Genomic DNA, 20378 nt, shown 5'->3' on the forward strand with positions numbered 1-20378 from the left:
GCGTGTGTGGCGGACGCCGAACACCCGGGACCGAACCGCCCGCCTCGCTGCTTCCTGCGCGCTTCGGTCCACGCCGCGGTCCACACGCAGGAGGCTGGTGCCCGCCGCCCTCCAGGCTCGCAGCCCGGGCCCGGGAGCGTCTCTTGCAGCGGGCCTAGGCTACCTCCTCAAAGGGGACACCTCCCAGGCGGTTGCGGCGGAGAGACATGGCGGGGTGGGCGCCGGCCAACTAGGAGAGTCGCTGGAGGCCGCGGCGCCTTCCCAGGGTCGTTCCTACGCCCTGGGCGCGCGGCGGACGACATGTTCCAGCGGAGGCTGGCGGGCGCAGTGGCGGCGGCGGCGGCGCGCGCGGGGCTGCGGGGCGGGGGCCTACTGGCCCTGCTGGCCAATCAGTGCCGCTTCGTCACGGGCCTGCGCGTGCGGCGAGCGCAGCAGATCGCGCAGCTCTACGGCCGCCTCTACTCGGACAGCGCGCGCCGCGTCCTCCTCGGCCGCCTGTGGCGCCGGCTGCGCGGCCGCGCGGGCCATGCCTCGGGCGTGATGGCGGCGCTCGCCGGCGTCTTCGTGTGGGACGAGGAGCGAATCCAGGAGGAGGAGCTACAGAGGTGGGCGCGGGAGCGCGCGTTCACGAGTGGCGTGGGTGGGACCTGGGGTCGCCCCAGGTGGTCCTGGGAGCGGCGGTGCGGTAGCTGGATCCTGTTCAGCAAGACGCGTTATTTTATTTTTTATGGCTTCTGTGTGTTTGATTTGTCGGGGCTTGAAACAGCTGGACGTGTATGTTAGTGCAGGGAGGAGGCTTCGAATAGGGAGTAGGACCCTAAAGAAACATTGTAAAAAGTAAAAGCTACTGAAGGCGTGTCCTCATCTTTAAGACAGCCAGGAAGGTGCAAATTCAAGACGTGTTTTGAACTTGACCTAAGGGGATAGTCGTGCAGTTTACTTCATTCCAGATGGGACTTGGTCGGACCTGCCAGGAGAGGAGCGCTCTCTCGTGACTCTGGTGGCAGAATGATGAGGCTGGAAGGGATTTTGTCCTCCTGACAAACCGATAGCCCAGACACTTTAACCTGTAAGAATTAGGTCAGTGTTTTGCTACTATGGGACTTTGAGAGTACTGTTGCATTACTCTCTGAAATCTTGCTGTCATCATCAAAACTTGTGCATGAAAAGTGCAGTACCATTGATTGAATTTATTTGTGGTTCGAAATTTGAGCCGTTAACAGTTTTCAAGTAATCTCACGAGGGAAGCTTTGCTTTAGTTCTTGAATTTTCTCTGTATTTTCTTTTTAATAGATGTTTTTAAACTGCACTCTCTCTCCCCACCCCCCCAACTCTGAAACTGATTTTAGAAACCTAAGACTGCCCTCTCCCTGGATAAATCCCACACAAGTCTATTTATTCCAGATATTTCTTCTGTTGTTTCACATTTTTGGTTCAGTTAAAAATGGAAACACTTCAGTAAAGTTAACACTGTGACTGGAGGTGTAGCAAGCACCCAGATGCCAGGCAGCTACTTGTGCAACACTGAGTTGTGGGTAAATGCAAGCTTATCTGAAGAACTAGTAATACTTTTCCTAACAGGACAGGTGACTGTTTTACAAATGCCATTTGAAATCATAACCATAGATAACCTTATTCACAAAAAAGTTAAGCTAGCACAGTCTAGTTTCTGATATTCTTTTGCTACTTGTCCATTTGTTCTAATGAAACAGTCTCAGAAATAAAAATATTCAGGGGAAGAAAACTTTTAAATTGAAAAATTCATCAATTAACTGTTTGAATTTTTATTCTGTTTTTGATGATGAAATATCCATGTTCCACAGTGGTGAGGTCTGAAAGGAATTCCCAGTTGGACCTCTTTGGGGAAGAGGAGAAAGATCAGATAAGGGCTGCTGGGCCCCAAATGGTGGTGGGAGCTGAATGGTGTTGTGGCAGATGACTCTTTGGCCAACTTTATGCATTTTTGTGGACACGTGTCTTGGAGCCTCTGTTTAGTAGGTCTCCCATTTGCAGGAGCTAGAGGGGAAAACAAGTTAGAAAGTGAAAGCGGTAAACATCTGAGTAACATCTGAGTCGACTGTAGCCACGATCCACTGAGGCACGGAGGTCATACCTGTTGATGACCGGGCCCAGGATTCTTTTCACTTCCCTCCCTTTACTTGTCTCTCACAACCTGGAGGCATTTGAAACACTTTTGGTTCTAATCCAACCCCTAAAGGGATAGCGCCCTGAGTTAACCGGCTTGGGACTTTCAGAAGCTTAGATAAAGGCCATCAGAACACTTAAGGTGGCTTTTTTGACCCTCTCCAGGGTTATAGTAAAAGCTGTCATTAAACATTTCACTGTTCTGTTCAAGCTTGAATTCAGTCATAGACTTAAAATTTGATCAAGTTTTCCATTTTGAGGATTTTAAAATGTTATCTCAATAAGGAGGCAAATAATATGCTATTCAACTACCTTGGTTGTGCGGTAGTTCCATAGGTCTTCGTTCTGATAGTTCATCATGTTTATATTTTATTGAATAAAATATTCTTGGTCCAGATGAACTTTTTTGCTTAAGCGTTTAAGTATTCTATTAGCTTTAACGGAGGGACTGCTGAGGTTGTCATAGCTAGCTTAGAATGTCTTGGATTTTGTTTGTTCTGGTGAGATGGTTTTGGGTAGCTTCCATAATGGAGCACAGTTCAGTGTGCCTGGGGACAAGTGCATTTCTTTCATCGTTAATGGAAGAAGAGCATAATTGTTCCATGAACCCTAAATCACAGCCTTTGGCTCTTCTGTGCTGTTGCTGTACCAACTTGTCCTGGTACAAGCTAATTTTGCTATTGCTGTCTCTGCTAAGCAGTGATGGGGTGTGTAAAGGATGTCTCTTTGCATGTGTGCTTTAAAGTGGTGTGTGTTTTTTCTTATGATATTCATAATGAAATATTTGTCTATTCAGAAAATATTATGTCTATTCAGAATGAAGAAGAACCTTGCTTTTTATTCTCGTGCTTCAGAACATCTTAATAAATAGGATCTCATTAATCTAGCAACAGGAAGAACATCTGAGAAAAGAAGGGAGCCAGGTGTAGAAATTAGGTCTTTTATTGCTTGGTCAGGTATTCTTACCCAATTGGCTTCAATTAAACAAAAAAGGTAAACTTTCAGCTGGCATCCTGTGAGCGAAGGGCAAACCTTAGGGAAAGACGCATTAGTAATATTTGATTGCTTTGGAACATAAGGAAAATTTACAGAAACAGAAAGAGGAAGGAAGTTAAGAAATATGAAAGGCTAGGAAAAAATGTTCCATCAACCTCCCTGTTTTTTAAGTTACAGTTCATTGCTCTAGAAATTTGAGTAAATAAGTGCCAAGCAAGTCTCATTGGCTCTTCTCCCATTTCTGTCTTCCAGGGCATCCAGAATACTTTTAACCTTTCAGTATGCTGTTAACTTGATAACCTGGTCAATAAAAAGCCCTTTTGGCTTAAAAGAACTTTTTTTTTAACCACTGTCACTTGTGGGTATTTTGCTGATGTACCCTTCTTAGATCCTCAGAACTAACTATATAACAGCAGACTTGAATTTTTTGAGATCGTCTTCGCTATTTTCCATTAACCAGCTGAGATTATTTTTATTATTTTTCATTAACCAGCTGGCCCAGAATTGCAGTGAGCTAGGTGATGTCTTTTATTTCTAGGTGTGTCCCATAACAGTTGTCCTTGAAAGTCTCTAACTTTGACAGTAGTTTGGAATTTGAGGAGGGGAGTCTGTGAAATGAGTCATTTGTCTTGCTGAAATTGCTAATTATGGGGATGGCTTTCTTTGAATCATTTTGGAGCCTTATGCCAGGCTCTGCACTGAGGCAGCACCCCGTAGATGAGCCAAATGTGCTTATACTTACTCTGTCTTCATGGGTTTATGTCTTCAGTTTCCATAGCTCAGTCCCGCCTTTCTCAAATATTGAAATGACTCTCGTTTTAGAGGAAGAGGAGCATTGGCTGTCGTTCCCTGATCCTCTTATCAATCTGCTCGTTCTGTTACTATTTGGAGAATAATCTTTTTTGTCCTTTTCTCCCCTACTGCTTGTTTAAGTCTCTTGGATAAGAAGGTTTGGACACCCATCCGGCCCAAATGAGATTTGGCACAAATCTTGTGAAGACGCGGTGAGAGGTTTCCCATTCCTCCATCGCAGCAGAGTGACTAGCTTTGTGCACCTGCATGCTCATTACGTCTGTCATGCCAGCATTTCGCAGTTGAGGCCCTTCTGAGATTTTTGAACCTGAGGACAACAGTCGTTTACGTTTTCATGAGGCGATCTTGCTCCAGCATTCATGTCGTTTCTTCACAAGACATTTCTTACCCCCTTAGGAACTTAATCTCATAATTTTAACCAAGGCCACCTAGTGTCCTTTAATTATGCATGAGAGGCAGATTAAACAATGGATCAGAGGCTCTGTACCACGAGGAGTCTTAGGCCGTTAAAAATATTGCTTATAGTTGTATACTTTAATTTTCTTAAAACCTTATTCCTGTGTAATTTAATGAGCCTTTGATGTGTTTTCACATATTCTTGCCTTTCTTCATTACGTCATAAGAATGATATTTGAAAATGATGCCTATTTTTAATTAAAGGATGTTTTACTAGTCCTGAAATAATGGGCACTGTGTGATGCCTGACTTGTTCTGCCAGCAAATACAACTGTGGTTTTACTTTGCTTTCTCTGGAAGATCTCATTGCCTAAAGTTCCTTCCCTGTTTCTATGTGTGTTTGCAGTGGTAGCGGTCAATCCTATTTTGCAACTTTTAATTCAAATTAAAACTTTCTTAATGGTTAAATCTTTCTCATCAGAACATCAGTGTAATTTGTACTGGCTAGAGTTCTGGTTGCAAACAAACTGATATTGGTTAACTTAAGCCAAAAAGGAATTAATCAGAAAGGTGTTAGGTCACTTAGAACAAGGACTAGAAGGCCAGAGTACAGGCTGGCCAAGAGAGCAACCGAGACCAACCCAGGGGGGTAATCCTAGGGCCGTGTTGTTGCTGGTTTGTTCCCTCTGGATCGTTTGCACTGCCCACTCTCAGCTCCGTCAGGATCGCTGAATAGTCTCCGGAAGGCCCTGTGCCTCCTATTGCTTCCTCAGAATTCAAAGCCTCGACTGGAAAGCTCTGATTAACCTTGCTTAAATAAATGAGCAGTTGTGCTCTAGCTGAGAAGGAGGCTGCATCCCACCTGTTTTGGTATTCTCCCCAGAAGAAAAAAGATTTCAGGCAGTCAGAACAACAAATGTCTCCCTATGGAAATATTTTCATCTAAGTCCAAAGTTTAAAATTCAGACAATAGAATTTTAGAACTAATAGAAACCTTCAAGAAATAATGTCCTCACTCTACAAGTGAGAACAGGAAGGGGCTTTCAGGTAAAATGACTTGCATGAGATCACACAGCTGGTTGGTGGAGCCAGGACTAAAACATGATCTCTTCACTCACTGTCGCTTTGTATTGTTCTAAACTTTTAATCTTGGGTTGCCAGTATACTTTGAATTTTTTGTTTTTAAAGTAATGTAATAATGTAATCTTTTAATAACAATTTGAACTGTTGAGGCCTACTTCTATATTTATTTATTTAATTTATTCAGTAAACATTTGTCGAATGGCTGATGATTACCAGGCACTTGCTGTTAGCTTGGAATAAAATATGAAAAAGACAGATTCTGGGGCATTAGGGAATTATAATTTATTAAGGAAGGCAGATATAAAGATAGATTAATTATAATATGATATATTTCTATAGAGGAATAAAAGTAAATGTATATGGTTAACTCTGCCTAGAAGTTACCCTTGAACCTTGTATTTTTTTGAAGGTTGAAGAGACGTGAAAGGGCATTACAGACACAGTGTATCAGTGGTTGGTGTCTTCCTTGGTCTTGAATCATGGAAGAGTTGTATATGACATAGATGTCAACAGTCTTTCTTTCCCGTTAGTTAAAGGTTAAGGGTAAAGTAAAAGCCATGTTTAGAAACAATAATTATAAAATGTTTCAGATATATAAAAAGGTTTAAAGAATAACATGAGTGTTACAAATAGTTATTTTTAAGGATAAAGTATTGTAAATAAAGCCTTCTCTGTACCCTTTCCAATCGAAATCTCTTCCCCCACAGATTATCTCAATTTGTTGTATTTTATTCCCATCTGTGTTTTTATACATATTTGCATCCTTAAATGATTTTAATGACACATAGTATGATAATATGGTATTATTTTGAATGTTTTAAACCTTTATGCAGTCCGGGACTAACAAACTGAATCCAGCAACACATAAAAAGGATTATATACTATGAACAAGGGGGATTTATCCCAGAAAAGCAAGTTTAGTTTATCACATAAAAATCAGGTTAGTACACCACATTAAAAGAGTAAAGGACAAAAACCACATGACCATCACAATAGATGCAGAAAAAGCATTTGACAAAATCCAGCCTCCTTTCATGTTTAAAAAAGACCAAAAAAACAAAAAACCTTCAACAAACTAGGAATGGAAGGAAACGTCCTCAGCCCAATAAAGGGCATCTGAGAAACACAGCTCATAGCACGGCGCTGGTGAGAGGCTGGGAGCCCCCCGGATCAGGAACAAGACATGTGTCTGCACTCACCACTTCTATTCAGCATTGTACCACAGTTCTTGCCAGGGAAACCAGGCAAGACAAAGAAGTGAGAGGCGCCCAGCGACAGTAGATTAGTGGTTGCCAGGGACTGGGGGGCAGCCAGACAGTGGACATTTCTCTAAAGATACACAAATGGCCAATAAGCACATGAACATAGTTCAACTTCGTTAGTCTTTAAGGAAATACAAATTGAAGACCACATGAGATACCACTTCACACCCGCTACGGGTGCTATAACCTAAAAGATGGACAATAACAAGTGTTGACAAGGATGTGAAGCAGTTGAAACCCTCATACATTGTTGTGACTATAAAATGGTGCAGCTGCTTTGGAAAATAATTTGGCACATCCTCAAAAAGTTAAACATAGAGCGATCATGACCCAGCAAATCCACTCATAGGAGTCTACCCAAAATGGGAAACCTACATCCACACAAAAACGGGTACACAAATGTGCACAGCAGCATTGTTCATAACAGCCAAAATGGCAATAGCCTAAATGCCCATCACCCAATGAATGGATGCACAAAACGTGATGTATCCACACCATGGAATATTATTCAGCCATAAGAAAGAAAGAAAGTACAATGTGAATGAACCTTGGAAATAAGTGAAAAAAGCCAGACACGAGAGATTATATATTGTATAATTCCATTTTTATGAACTGCCCAAATAGGCCAGTTGTAGAGACTGCATTAATGGTTGCCAGCAGCTGTGGGGAGGTGGGAATGGGGATGACTGTTGATGGGCACAGGTTTCTTTTGGGGGATGACGAACATGTTCTGGAATTAGTGGTGATGTCTGCGCAACCTTGTAACTATACTAAATAGCACTGAATTCTCTGCATAACTTATATACTGTAAGAATCATAAAAGGATGATTCTTACAGTATATAAGTTATACCTCTTTAAAATAGAGGAGGGAAAATATAAATACTTTCTAATGTAATAGGAAGACAACTCAAAAAATGGACAGAAGTTTTCAAATGATCTTTCATAGTCATAAACCTTCATAGTTAACATCCAAGGGCCAGTTGTGTGCCAGGTACTAAGCATGTCACGTATAAGTTTAATTTTCAATCAACCTTTGAGGTAGGTCCTATTATCCCCATTTTATGGGTTAAGAAATAGGTCATGGTTACATAATTTCATAGTCTAGTTAATGAATGTTGGAGTAGGACCCACATGCGGAAGTCACGTTTTCATTCACTCCACTTTATGCTATTTTAAACCCATGCTGTTCTTGCATGAGTCTTTGTGTGGACATTTCATTTCCCAGCGCTGCCTCCAGCCAGCTGCACCAGGCCTGTTGTTTTCCTCCCTTCCAGGTCCATTGATGAGATGAAACGGTTGGAGGAAATGTCAACTGTGTTTCAGAGCTCTGGAGTTGAACGGCACCCTCCAGAACCAAAATCACAAACAGAAGGGAATGAAGATTCAGGGGGCAAAGAGCAGCCGTGGGAAATGGTGATGGATAAGAAACACTTTAAGCTGTGGCGGCGCCCCATCGCAGGCACCCACCTTTACCAGTATAGAGGTGAGTCCAGCCTGGCTGCTGCTAAATGTGCCCCGTGCTCCAGACTTGTCTTCCTTATACTCTCTAAATGGTTTCTTTGGTGGTTTCTCAGGAAGCTGCCATGGTTTACTGTTGGTTGGTGTTCCTCTGCCAGATGATAAGAGTCTCGGGTGTCTTTGCTATACTTTGCTTTAGGTCGTCTTTGTCCGACTCTGCTGCCCCAGTGTGACTTCTAGCTCCTGAATCTGCCCTTATGATCCGTCGGTACTATAATCAAAATGCAGTTATGTGATAGGAATAAAGCGAGTGATGACGGTGTAGCAGATATCTCTCATTCTTTCTTGTCATTCTAGTCTTTGGAACCTACACAGACGTGACACCTCGGCAGTTCTTCAATGTTCAGGTGAGAAATTTTTTCTTCCCAGATTTGGAGCCCCTAAGCCTAGAAATCCACTTCCCAGTGCCCACATGCATAATTTCTGGGACTCGGGCAGTGCTTTGGTACAGCCGTCCATCTCCTTACCCCTCATCTCGCATTGAATACGCTTGGGTAAACATTTGATTTTTAATTTCTTTGTCCAGTGGAGACAAAACCAATTCTGCCCTTTATCTCACAGGGCTGTTTAAAGATTAGCTAGAGGTATGGATTTGGATGCTTTCATGTGTTGTATAAGGCTTTATGGGTTTTTTCCCCCCTAAACAATGGGAGGATAAGTTAAATACCTGGCCCTTTATTCAAAAACCTTCAGTATGTATTTCCTAAAACTAGACATACTCTCTTAACTAACTATGGTACCATTATCAAAGTGAGTAAACTTAACGTCAGTTCAACACTTACATAACCTTCTGTTTGTATCCTGTTTTATATGTGGATCCAGCGGTGTCCTTTGTAGTGTTTTCCCCTCTGCGGGTGGTTGGGATTTAGTAGCCTGGAGCATTTCCACAGTGAGGGTGTTTCAAACTAGGATGAAGAGTCTGTTCAAAGACCACTTTCTCCTTGGGGCAACAAGTGTCTCTCCTGGGGGAGGCAGGTCACCTGGAGTTGTAGTTCTAGGAAAGATTGTTTCCTTCCTGGACTTTTCATTCTTTTTGCTGGATTTTCAGTAACTAATTGATGATTATAAAACCCACTCTAATATGCTAGTGCACACTTTTCTCTAAGCACTGAATTTTGTCTAAAAATTTACATGGAATTTTTGTTGGTTTGGATATGCATGATATGTGTCTTATTTTGAAATTCCTTAGTCACCGGTGATGTTAGGAATTTAAATATGCTGCTTGCATTTCTTCGTGTGAGGCATCGGCTCATACTTTTGTACTTTTTGTCTGGTTAAAACTTTTTAGACTTGTTTCATCCTTACAGATTTATATCACTTTCTGTTGTATCTTCTTCAGACATAACCATTACAGTATTTTTCCTCACACTGTTCTTTGGTTTGCCTTTTTACTTAAAAAATTTTATGATTTTTTAATTTTTATTTTAAAATTTTTTTATGTCTTTTTCTGGTGTTAAGGTTCACTTTCAGAATAAAGGTGTTGGCCTATAAGAAGGGGTTTTAAGAACCTCATTCATGGTAAACACAGCCATGTCTTTCCTAAATACTCTTCGGCTCTGTCCTTTAGGTTCGATCACTGTTTTGGAACAAGGTCCTTGGTTGGGTCAGAGGCCAAGCGCCTGGAGAAGCTTCGACAGCTTTGTTTTGAATCTCTTAGCTCTTCATGGTCTTTTCTGTCTCCACAGCTGGACACGGAGTATAGAAAGAAGTGGGATGCCTTGGTCATCAAACTGGAAGTGATCGAGAGGGACGTGGTCAGTGGTTCCGAGGTCCTTCACTGGGTAACCCATTTTCCTGTGAGTGTTTTTACTCCTGCTTTTCCTTCTGTCACATCCACGTGAAACTGAGCAATAACGTTGGCCTTCCTTTTCCTCAGTATCCGATGTACTCACGGGATTATGTATATGTACGGCGGTACAGCGTGGATCAGGAAAACAATGTGATGGTGTTGGTGTCGCGGTATGTGCCATTACCTGGAGTTCCTGCTCATCCCATCAGCTGGGTTCTTCATGCATGCTCTCTGCATCTGCGGCGGGTTTGCGTGTTCTTGGGGCCCTTATGGTGAAGCCCGGGCCCCACCTGTCTCAGCCAGAATGTGAGATGGAAGGGATACATGCTTTTCTTTAAACCATTTCTTCAGTTTCTTAGTGTTGATAATTTTAAAAAGAAGTGCTCTGTCTTCAGCACAGCCCAGTGAGCCAGGTTTCACCAAGGAGCACGCCTTGGTTTTAGAACTTGGCTTGTGTTCATTTGTCTCAGTGACTCCTGTGTTACATTTTAAATATTAGAGCCAGCTAGTTAGCTTTTCCTGTTAGTCTTAGTGCCTGTGCTGCTATGTGCAGACATCATGCAGCTGCCTTACCTCTTCCCCTCACTAGAGCTGTGGAGCACCCCAGTGTGCCAGAGTCCCCAGAGTTCGTGCGGGTCCGGTCCTATGAGTCCCAAATGGTTATCCGTCCCCACAAGTCATTCGACGAGGTAAGTTTCACATCATTGAAGAGGTGACATGGATTACCAGGGACGCTTTTCTTTTTCTTTGCATTGGGGAGGCAGTGGGTCTCAGGACCCACTGGAGCTTCTAGAAGCACCATGCTAGGCTGTGGGCTGAGCGCTTGCATTTTTAGGAGTCCCCAGTGAGACAGAGGCTGGGGGTCTGGGAACCACACTTCGGGAGCCTCTACTGTGGGCTGGTGTACCTGGGGGACCCCTAGGAAGAAGTCCCATGTAGCTGAGGGACAGTCAAAGAAGGTGATGGCTTGGTGTGGCAGCATTCTTTAGGGTTTAGGGCGAGTCCTTTTTCCATCAGAATGTCACTGCAGTGACACAGTTTTTCTGGACTTCTTTTTCCTCGTCTGTAAGATGAAAGCCTTAGAGCAGAATTCTCTGCCTTCTTTAAAATTCTGTGACCTTTCTTTGAAAGTATTTTCTTCAACTTAGGCGTTTGTTTTTGCTTTTTTGGCCAGATCTCTGTTAAGTGTACATATTGATTCCAGTGCTTGCTGTTTTTAGTTCTATTTCACTTTATAATGGTATTTTTTTTCTCTCTCTGTCACTATTGTTATGTTTTAGAGCTATATGAACTGTGTTCTTCAGGTGTTCTGCTTTTTCATCTAGTTGTTGTGTTTATATTGCCTGAGTGGTATATTAAATATGACAGAAAAGTGGTGGTTCACCTCAGTGTGGTATTTGGCTCTCTTTTACTGGGAAATTTTTTTTTTTTCCTTTTTTTTTTGGTATTTACTTCTGTACCATTTTTAGAGCAGTATTTTTCAAACCATGGATTGCTACCCATTCATGGGAGACAAAATTAATTTGGTGCATTATGACCAGCTTTAAAAAAAAGGAAAACAGTAAGAGAGAGAAGCTATCAGAATATAAGTGTATTTCCTGCGATTTTTATTTGGTTACATAAGTATGTAGGAATGAATGTGTGTCTATGAGAGAGAGAAACAGTTGCAATGTAAAAGAGATTATTTACAGTGTGCTATATTTAAAAATGTTTGTAAGTCCTCGCTTTAGAGGAAAGGAAAGAAGTAAGGCTGCTGTCATGGCTAATTACCTTTGGGAAGGGGAGCCTGGGTCAGGCTGGGGACAGTGTGGGAGGCAGACGTATGCTTCACTCTCCTCCTTTATGGGGCTTTTCAAATTTTAACCTGTCCTCCATGTATTTCCTATTTGAAAAAAAGTGACTTGGGTTCCAGCATTGAGTTCCTGCCTTCAGAAACCATGAGCATGAGGCAGGCAGGCGTAGTTTAGCTCCTAGCAGTATGTGGTGCATCTAGTAGGCACCTGCTAAGTAACTTCTCTAGCTTGGGGTGGGGGAATACTGGGAATTCTCTGTATCATTCTTTCAGTATATTTGTGGCAAGCTCTTAGGAAAAAGGTAGGGCTTGTAAAAAGGCAGGCAAACTACAGATGGAGGAAAACAGAAAGGCCCTGGAGGGAGAAGACATGACTCAGCAAAGACAAAGAGTGAATCCCAGTGCTCCGAGACTACTTGGAAAGGCACTTGGGGAGGAGTGACCAGTGACATTGACCCGCACTGAGGACACTGAGAGGCAGCTGAGTTTGGACTTGGCTGATGGGAAGTAGATCTTTGAGCCAAGGTGTGGTGTTTTGTTTGTCTTACTTTTTATTATGGAAAATTTGAAATGTATGCCGAAAATAAAGAGTTAGTGAGAACCCGGTGTATCCATCCCAGCTGCAACAGTGATCAACTCATGGCCAAACTCTGTACCTGTTCCTGTTCCCTTCCCCAAATCCTAGCTTTGCTACAGAGGAACCCATGGATGAATTCTGTAGGCTGTTCAGTATTTATCTCAAAAAGAGGTTTTTTAAAACATAACCTCAGTATCATAATGACCCTTACTATCAAATAGTCAGTGTTAGATTTTCCTGATTGTCCATAATTTTTTTGTAGTTGGTTTATTTGAGTCAGGATCCAAATGAGACCCAGACACTGCAGTTTGTTCACCCTCTATCTTGAGTCTTGAAATCAATCCCTCCGTTTTTCCCTGGTGGTTGTAGTTGTTGAGGAGCAAGGTTCTTTGTCTTGCTGACCGTTCCTGTAGTGTCATTTTACATGCTCCTCTGTCCTCTACTGAGGAAAAGGAAGGCCAACGTTATTGCTCTGTATTTCCTGGATATTTATTGGTAGGTAGATACAGAGGCTCGAACAGATTCAGGTTGTTTGTTTAGGGCCAAGACCACTTTATTAGAAGGCTACTGGTGTCTGATTGTCCCTTTTGTTGTGAATTTAGAAATGATTGAGGATCATTGCTCTGATTCATCGTTTCATTAGGATTACAAAGTGCTGATTTTGTAATTCCTTCATTCATTCTTTATTTATTTTCATTTATTAGTGGAAATACTTTAGCTATTTGGTTTCATCAGCTATTTGGTGTCCTATAGTTTACACAGGAAAGGGAAATAAGAGAAATGCTTAATTTGTTTCCTTTATATTATGGTTTTCAAAATAATGAATTGGTTCTTTCAACTGGGGTTTCTCCAGAGGTAAAGTTTTTTCTTTATTTTCTAATGCCATTAAAAACTCACAGATTTACCCATATGTAGTTAGCTTTGGTTCATTATTAATTACGTTTATCCTTATAGATGCTCACATTGCCCCATGTTTGGCCTTTGGGAGCCTGTCTCACCGGCCTGAGTCCTTGGACTTGACCTCAGGAGCGCTCTTTTTTTCTGGTGTTATAGAATGTCCCAGTTCCACCTTGTGTAGTATAAACTCTAAACCTGGGACATTTTCTTCAGGGAGCCCTAGGTGCTCTTAAGGAAGCATCATTTAAGTACCACCATTTGTCCTTGGGATCGCTCAGAGCCACTGGCCTGCTCATTGTTTTTAGGCTTTTCAGAATAAATAAATTCTAAGTGCATACTAATATTTAGGATATGTTGATTCAAATTCAGGACAGTAGAGTTTTTATGTATATTTTATATCTTACATCTGTCCTCTTTCTCTGTGATGAAAAATTCAGTTCTCAACTCATCGCCTTCAACATAATTACTCATTTGCTTTTACCTAGAACACACACACCACCAGCCTCAGAGCAGTAATACCAACAAGATCAGTAATGTGATGACAAGAAGTTTGTGTTTCTACCATCACATAAGACATATTCAGAGTAATTTGGCTCATACTCCTATTTCTTTTACCCAGTTCCTTCCTTTTTCACAGAGGTATCTATTGTTTTGGTTTTGGCTTCCTTTTTTAACATAAGTAGTGGATGAGAACCCAGTTCTTTTGACTTCCCAGTCTAGGTGTTTTTTTTTTGAGAAGAATAGTCTTTTACATGTATTTAACCCATTTATCCTATCGCCAGCCTTGGTGGTGAGTGCCTTTCCCGTGTCCTGGCTTTACTTCCCCTTCCTCTTTCCTTCCATAGTATTCCATCTGTTGCTTGTTTATGGTATTCATTTATCCCAATTGGAAGCACCCGAGGGCAAGGACTCGTGCCAGGCAAATAGCAAACATTCAAACATAATTCAACAGTTCACTCAGGGAAAAAGAAGGTAGATTTCAGTATAAAGACACAAGAGTTTAAAGTCTAGATCTGCCACCTGACGTTGCGTCCAGTCTGCCTCAAGAAGTGCAGACACACATGTCCCCTTTGGTTGGGACATATGTGGCTCAGATGTCTCCTAGGGCCAGGACACCTGTGCCTCTCCTTATCCCTGTACTCCACTGTGTCAGCAGCGAGAGAGCTGAGCCAGAGAGAGTGGGTGTGTGGGCCCTGCGCCTAGAGTCCTGGGCTTGTCTTGGCTCTCGAGGAGTACAGGGGGCAACCTTGGGGACATTACCTAACCCCTGCTGAGTTTCCTGACAGAGCTTGCCTCTTGGGGTTGTTGTCGGGCTGAAGCAGTTCCTGCCACAGAGTTAAGCGCTATGTAAAACGTTTGCTGCTCGTAGCAGTAGAGTTAATACCATTTTGGTACAGATTAAGGTCTTTAAACATCAGGGGTATGTGTTGGGGTCCCCAGGACCACCCCTACTTTCGGAGATTGACGAGAAGGGCTCATAGGCAGACTCAGCACATAGTTGTCCTCACGGCTAAGATCTAGTGCAGTTGTGTAGCAAGGACAGCGGGTCACGAGGGGAAGACAGGTGGAGTCTGGAGGGGCCCACATGTAGGCCTCCTGTGCTCTCTTTGCCACGAGAGCTGCCGAAAGCACATTCTTCTCCCAGTGACAGAAGTGCCCAGAGAAGCCTGTCAGAGCCTAAGCCCTGAGATTTTTTCCGGGGTTGGTCATGTAGGCACCCTCTGCCCAGCACATGCCCACACTGTAGAGCCCCAGAGGGAGTCAGGGCCTGGGGAGCTGCCTCGGCAGTCTGTGGAGAACACTCAGAGCCAGGCTCCCAGACCAGCCGAGGACCAGCCTTGCAGCGAGCTGCCTGCAGGTGTCAGCTCCCATGCCCGGGACTTGGGTCATCCTTACCTTGTGGGCTGGAGGCTGTGGTGCATGGGCCAGGTGCCCTCACTTCCCTGTTCTTCTTTTCCAGAATGGCTTTGACTACTTGTTGACATACAGTGACAATCCCCAGACCGTGTTCCCTCGCTACTGTGTTAGTTGGATGGTTTCCAGCGGTGAGTGGGCGCGCACAGGCCCAGGAGCCTGGGTTGAGGGGCATTTTGTTTTTCTTGAGCTTCTTAACAGCAGCGGGAAGGTTAGTGCTTGTCTCACCAGAGCCCTCTGGGGATGTTAAACGTCCTTCCCAGCTGGTGCTTGAACACTGCGAAGGAAACTCCCAGCGGGGGTTGGAGTGATGGGAAGTATGGATCCCAGAAAGGAACTTGTGCGCAGAGAGGAGTTTTAAGAAGAACATCTGCTTAATGCCTTAAATATGGATGGTGGATGTTGATGCACTTACGTTTTCTCCTTGGATAGTGTTGGCGGCCGTAAATCTGCCATAGTAGGCATAAATCTGGGAGTAGGACAGTCACCTGGAGAAAGGGGCAGCGCCTGTCCTAAGAAAGGCCGCGTGTCATGCTGTATGCACTTTTCCCTTCTAGCCCCTTGCCTCAGCAAGCGCCCTGATGTGATTTTCTTCTAGCAGTTTCTTGTACTTCAGGGGGAGAATGGAGAGGAGATGAGGTGTTTCTGTGTGACATTTGTCTAAATGAGATTGACAGATATGTAGGCTGTGCCACTGATCAGTGATGTTTTCATCACCTGAAGGAGCATGTGGGACTCGCGTAGCCTGAGCGGGAGCCCTTTTTAAAGGCTTTCGAGGTCACGGATTGTTTTCATTCTCTAGACACTGAGCGGCAGCTGCCACTGAGGCTGTGATTTCTGTGAGGAGGGGTGGGCTCTCTCATGAAGGAAATAAAGCCTTCTGATTTTGAGCCCAGTGCTGGTTTGTCTGCCAGCCTGCTCACATTTCCCTCTCCCACAGGCATGCCAGATTTCCTGGAGAAGCTGCACATGGCCACTCTGAAAGCCAAAAACATGGAGATCAAAGTCAAGGACTACATCTCATCTAAGCCACTGGAGATGGGCAGTGAAGCCAAGGCCACCAGCCCGTCTCCTGAGCGGAAGGGCGAGGGCAGCCGCAGCCCTCCTCGGATCGAGTATGCGTGAAGGCTTTGGGGTGAGAAGGGACAGGCTGCTCCTAGCCTTGCCCCGGTCCCTCACCCTCTGCCACGGATCGGGGACACGTATTAGAAGGTGTCTGCTGTAACCACCAGTGCAAGATAATTCAGTAACTGCTGTCTGGTTTCATTCAGAGCCTTTGTTGCTCTTTATCAAAACAGAAGGAGGAGGCTTCTGTGGGGCGTTGTCACATTCTCAGGCCAGGCATTTTGCAATTCAGTATTTCACTGAGCGAATCTGGAACAAAGCTGACCTCAGGCCAGAAGGAGACAGCTTGTTTTGCTTCCCTGAGTAGTTCCTCTGCCCACATTCCAGTTCCCACCATCGGATCTGAGCACTGGGACTCCTCCACCTCCCGGTTGGACTGGGAAGGGCAGTCACTAGTTGATGGTTTGGTGAGGGGTCTTTGGGAGTGCTCTTGGCACAGTCCTAGTGTTGCATGGATGTGAACTGCTGTGTGGCCATGTAAGTGCCTTGTCCTCACCTTGCTCCTGCCTTTAGGAACATAAAGTCTGCACCAAGAAATTTCTCTCTTCGCCTCCCAGATATCACCCCTTCGACTATCCACGGCTGCTCTTGGTGGTGGGCCTGTCCTTTGTCAGGCTGGGCATCTCCGTCCTCGGCTGTTTACCAAGAGCCCTGGGAAGTGAATCCTTTTAGAGAGTAGTGTTCTCTGTCATCAGTGTTTTGATAGGGTCAGTGGAGATGCTCAAAACATCACACCATTTTTTTTTTTAATCTTCATGTCAAAAAGTAGGAATTGGGGAGTTAAATAGAATTTCTGCACAGTCCGCTGTCCAGAAAACCCCACTTTGATTCAGGCATTTTCTACACAGGTTTGACTGGATGCTGAGGACCCATCCTCCTGGAATGGCTAAAGGCAGAGGAGGTGCATTTCGCTCCCCAACACTGGTCTAATGGGATGTGGTTTACATGGCCCTCTTGTTCTTCTGGAAGTTCCTTCTCTTCAGATATAAAATAAAAGCGAACTACGTTGTTCAGACGAAGTCACAATCTGATGGTGTCACTTTGGCCTCGCTGATTCGGCTTTTGGTCATGCTGCCATCTGACAGGAGACCGAGATCAAGTTTTAAATCCTCTTGCCTCCCTTTTTTTCCTTGAATGACTAGATTTTCCCTTTTTTTAGATCCTAACCCACAAGTTAACAAGCCCATACGACTTTTATTGCCTGTGAGGTTTTGTGCCAAGGAAATGACCAGTGTTTCTTGTCCTGTCTTCTCTGAGTCGTTGGCAGGGTACAGGTGCGTCCAGCAACCCCAGCTTCTTCCTTTGGTCGTTTCTCTTCTGAGGACCTGACAAGCCAGCGGGGAGGCCCTGGGTTACATCTGAGCTGAGGGCCTGTGACCGTTGGGTATGGGTGAGAGGGCGTGTGAGTGCACAGGTGCCACCGAGGCTTGTTGCTGCTCATGTTCTGATTTGGGGGAATTGACTGTGCTCTTGGGGTCTGTCTGTATAGTTACTGATATCATCGTAATGATTTCACTTCTAACTGTGACATTTTTATCAAACGTGTGAATAAATACATATTGGTACAAAAGAGTGTTTGTTTTTAGACAGATGGGGGTGGGGAAACCTCGCATAGTGCTCTTATTGCTTCTCTCTGATCACAAAGCGTGAGAAGGGTGTTTCTGCTTGTGGGACCAGTGCGGCAGGGGCTGGCTCTGTCCTTCCTGGTGTGGCTGACATAACCACCTGTCTTTTTTAGACAGCCCTTTCTGGGTGACCAGTGGGCAGCTAAAAACAAGCCATCTGTTTCTACTTTCTTGTCCTGATCTCCTAAGCCATGTCTTTTGCTTTTAAAGTAGAAACAATGCGGAGAAAATGGTGGCAGAGCTTCTCTGATAAAACATGGAAGGGAGCTGTGGCGGGGGGCAGGGAACTCGAGCAGGCCCAGGTCTGGAGTTGTGGGGGGCACTTCAGGACCCCGCTGAGGGGGCAGTGACGGGCTCAAACGTGCTTGGCCTGTGGGTAGCAGGGTCACACAGGCAGTTCTGCTAGGGTGCAGATCCATTCCAAGAGGACTGAGACGACCATAGTGGGAATTTAGAACTTGTGCAGTTTTGCCTGTGGGAAATAGGGTGAAGGCCGGCACACACCCACACTCTTTGCAGCCCTCTTCCAAGTGTCTCTGAGGTAGTCTCTGGAGAGACACCTGTCCTTGCAGACTCTTTGTCAGGCACACACGTGTCTGTCTAAACTAAATTTGGGGAGCTGGCTCTTGACCTTGCCCCTGCCACAGAGGCCACTGCACAGCGCCCCTGGCATGGTCCCCAGGCTCCGTGAAACTGACAAGGAGCAGCTGAGCTTACCTAGAGCAACGTGCCTGGTGCCTGGCAGCTCTGACTCCAGAGCTTCAGTGAGGCTTGGACTCACCTCCCACCTCTGAGCAGCAGAGGTGGCTCAGCTTTCCCAGGCTTTGTCACCAGTAGCTGCAGAAGGCCCCCTGCTTCTTGTCTGGAAAATTTTCATATATTGAAAAGCTGGAAATAATAAGCCTGCGGACCCTCCTGCCCTTGTGGGGAGTCAACAACTTGGTGTAGTTTGTGCTTTACCTTCTCTACATAAACTTCACTGCAGACTGAACTGTGTCCCCTTAACGTGCATGCTTTGGAGGCGACTGGGATTAGGTGGGTCTGAGGGTACGGTCCCCACAATGGGATTAGTACCCCTGTAAGAAGTGACACCAGAGGCTGGCTTGTTCCCTCTGCCACGTGAGGACACAGAAGGAGCTGTCGGCAAGCTTCAGAGGGGAGGGCACTCACCAGGAATCAGCCAGCACCTCCACCTTGGACTTTTAGCTTCTAGAAATATGAGATAAATTTCTGTTGTTTAGGTCTGTTTTGTTATGGCATGCTTTTTCATGAGGATCTGAAAGGTGCAAACGTGATACTTCACCCCTGAACTTTTGAGCATGCTTTTTATGCCAAGAATGTTCTGTATAACCACGGTGCCATTTGCACAGGTAAATAGTACCTAGTAATTTACTCCACATTCAAATTTCTCCAGTTGCTCCCCCAAAGGACTTTTCTAGCATCAATCCAGGGTCCAGTTAACTATCCCGTGTTGCATCTGTGGCTCTAGTCCATATAGTAGCTAAGTAGCCAAGTCAAGTGTAGCTTTACAGGTTGGGCAGTGGTTCTCAAACACATTAGAACTGCTAGGGGGTGAAGTGCACGATGTTAATGCAATCAGAAGGGCACAAGATGGGCAACACCCTCCCTTGATCTGCGAACTGCCAACACAAGGTGTCGTTAATTTGTCACCAGTCTTGTTGCACTGTCGGCTCACGTTCTTGGTGGTCAGATAACTGCCTCCATTACTAGACACTTGCCAGGCTGGATGCCACACTTCATGCTTTCAGGCAGGACTTCATCTCATCCTGCCACAGCCCCGGGACAATGTAGCTGTCCCTGTTTTAAAGGTGTGGAAGTAGCATCTGAGGTTAAGTAATTTTCTTGCTCCAAGTCACAGGAAGTGGGAGCCAGGATGCAGACCCGGCTTTGACCTCTCCAAAGGCACCTCTGTGGCTTCAGACTCAGTTTAGTTTCTCACAAATGCTGCAAATTCCTTCCCAGGGTGGTTGACTTATTTTGGAATCTGGGTCACAAGTGTCCTTTTTATCCATTGTTAGCTTTTGTGTGGTTTTGCCTCCTCCTACCCCTTATTCTATCATGTGATTGTCAGTTGTTTCGTGGTGCTCTCAGGAGTAATGGAAACATAAATATTACTTTTCTGGAAGCTTTGGGATGTACACCACTACTGTGACACAGGGACAGGGTGGTATTCTTGGGGACATCTTGAGATAGCATTTTCTAAAAGTACAAGTTACAAAATAACCTGTCTTTGTACCCAACACAGTAGGACGGGAGTCTGGAAATCCTTTTGAAAATGAAAATATTCTTCGTAAAACTGAGAACTCTGATTTCTAATGAATAAACTTGAAAGTTTAAAAAATTTAAAACTATAGCACATGGATGGAAGTGACCTGAATGTAAAATGTGCTCGTTTCCACAAACCTCAGTGGACACTTGATAGAG

At 44.5% G+C, this 20378-nt stretch overlaps 1 protein-coding gene across 2 annotated transcripts; it reads left to right on the forward strand.

Moving 5' to 3' along the window:
* On the forward strand, nt 1-17328 carry STARD7 (StAR related lipid transfer domain containing 7). Of its 2 annotated transcripts, XM_039872564.1 has the most exons (9): nt 1-605; nt 7971-8179; nt 8512-8561; nt 9900-10010; nt 10091-10173; nt 10593-10692; nt 15230-15314; nt 16124-16318; nt 17157-17328. In XM_039872564.1, the coding sequence occupies exons 1-8, from the start codon at nt 301-303 to the stop codon at nt 16306-16308; spliced, it is 1128 nt and encodes a 375-aa protein (XP_039728498.1). In that variant the 5' UTR covers nt 1-300; the 3' UTR covers nt 16309-16318; nt 17157-17328. The 2 variants fall into 2 exon arrangements, with proteins under 2 accessions (XP_039728498.1, XP_039728497.1); XM_039872563.1 differs by having other exon boundaries at nt 16124-17328.
* Nucleotides 17329-20378: the final 3050 nt, after the last annotated feature.

This window comes from Pteropus medius, unplaced genomic scaffold (genome assembly GCF_902729225.1).
Source record: "Pteropus medius unplaced genomic scaffold, Ma_sr-lr_union100, whole genome shotgun sequence".
Taxonomy (NCBI): domain Eukaryota; kingdom Metazoa; phylum Chordata; class Mammalia; order Chiroptera; family Pteropodidae; genus Pteropus; species Pteropus medius.

Coding starts and splice junctions, on each gene's coding strand:
- STARD7 (XM_039872563.1), top strand. CDS start 301: ATGTTCCAGCGGAGGCTGGCGGGCGCAGTGGCGGCGGCGGCGGCGCGC. Junction 8,180..8,511: donor CCACCTTTACCAGTATAGAG/GTGAGTCCAGCC, acceptor TTGTCATTCTAG/TCTTTGGAACCTACACAGAC. Junction 10,693..15,229: donor CCCACAAGTCATTCGACGAG/GTAAGTTTCACA, acceptor CTTCTTTTCCAG/AATGGCTTTGACTACTTGTT.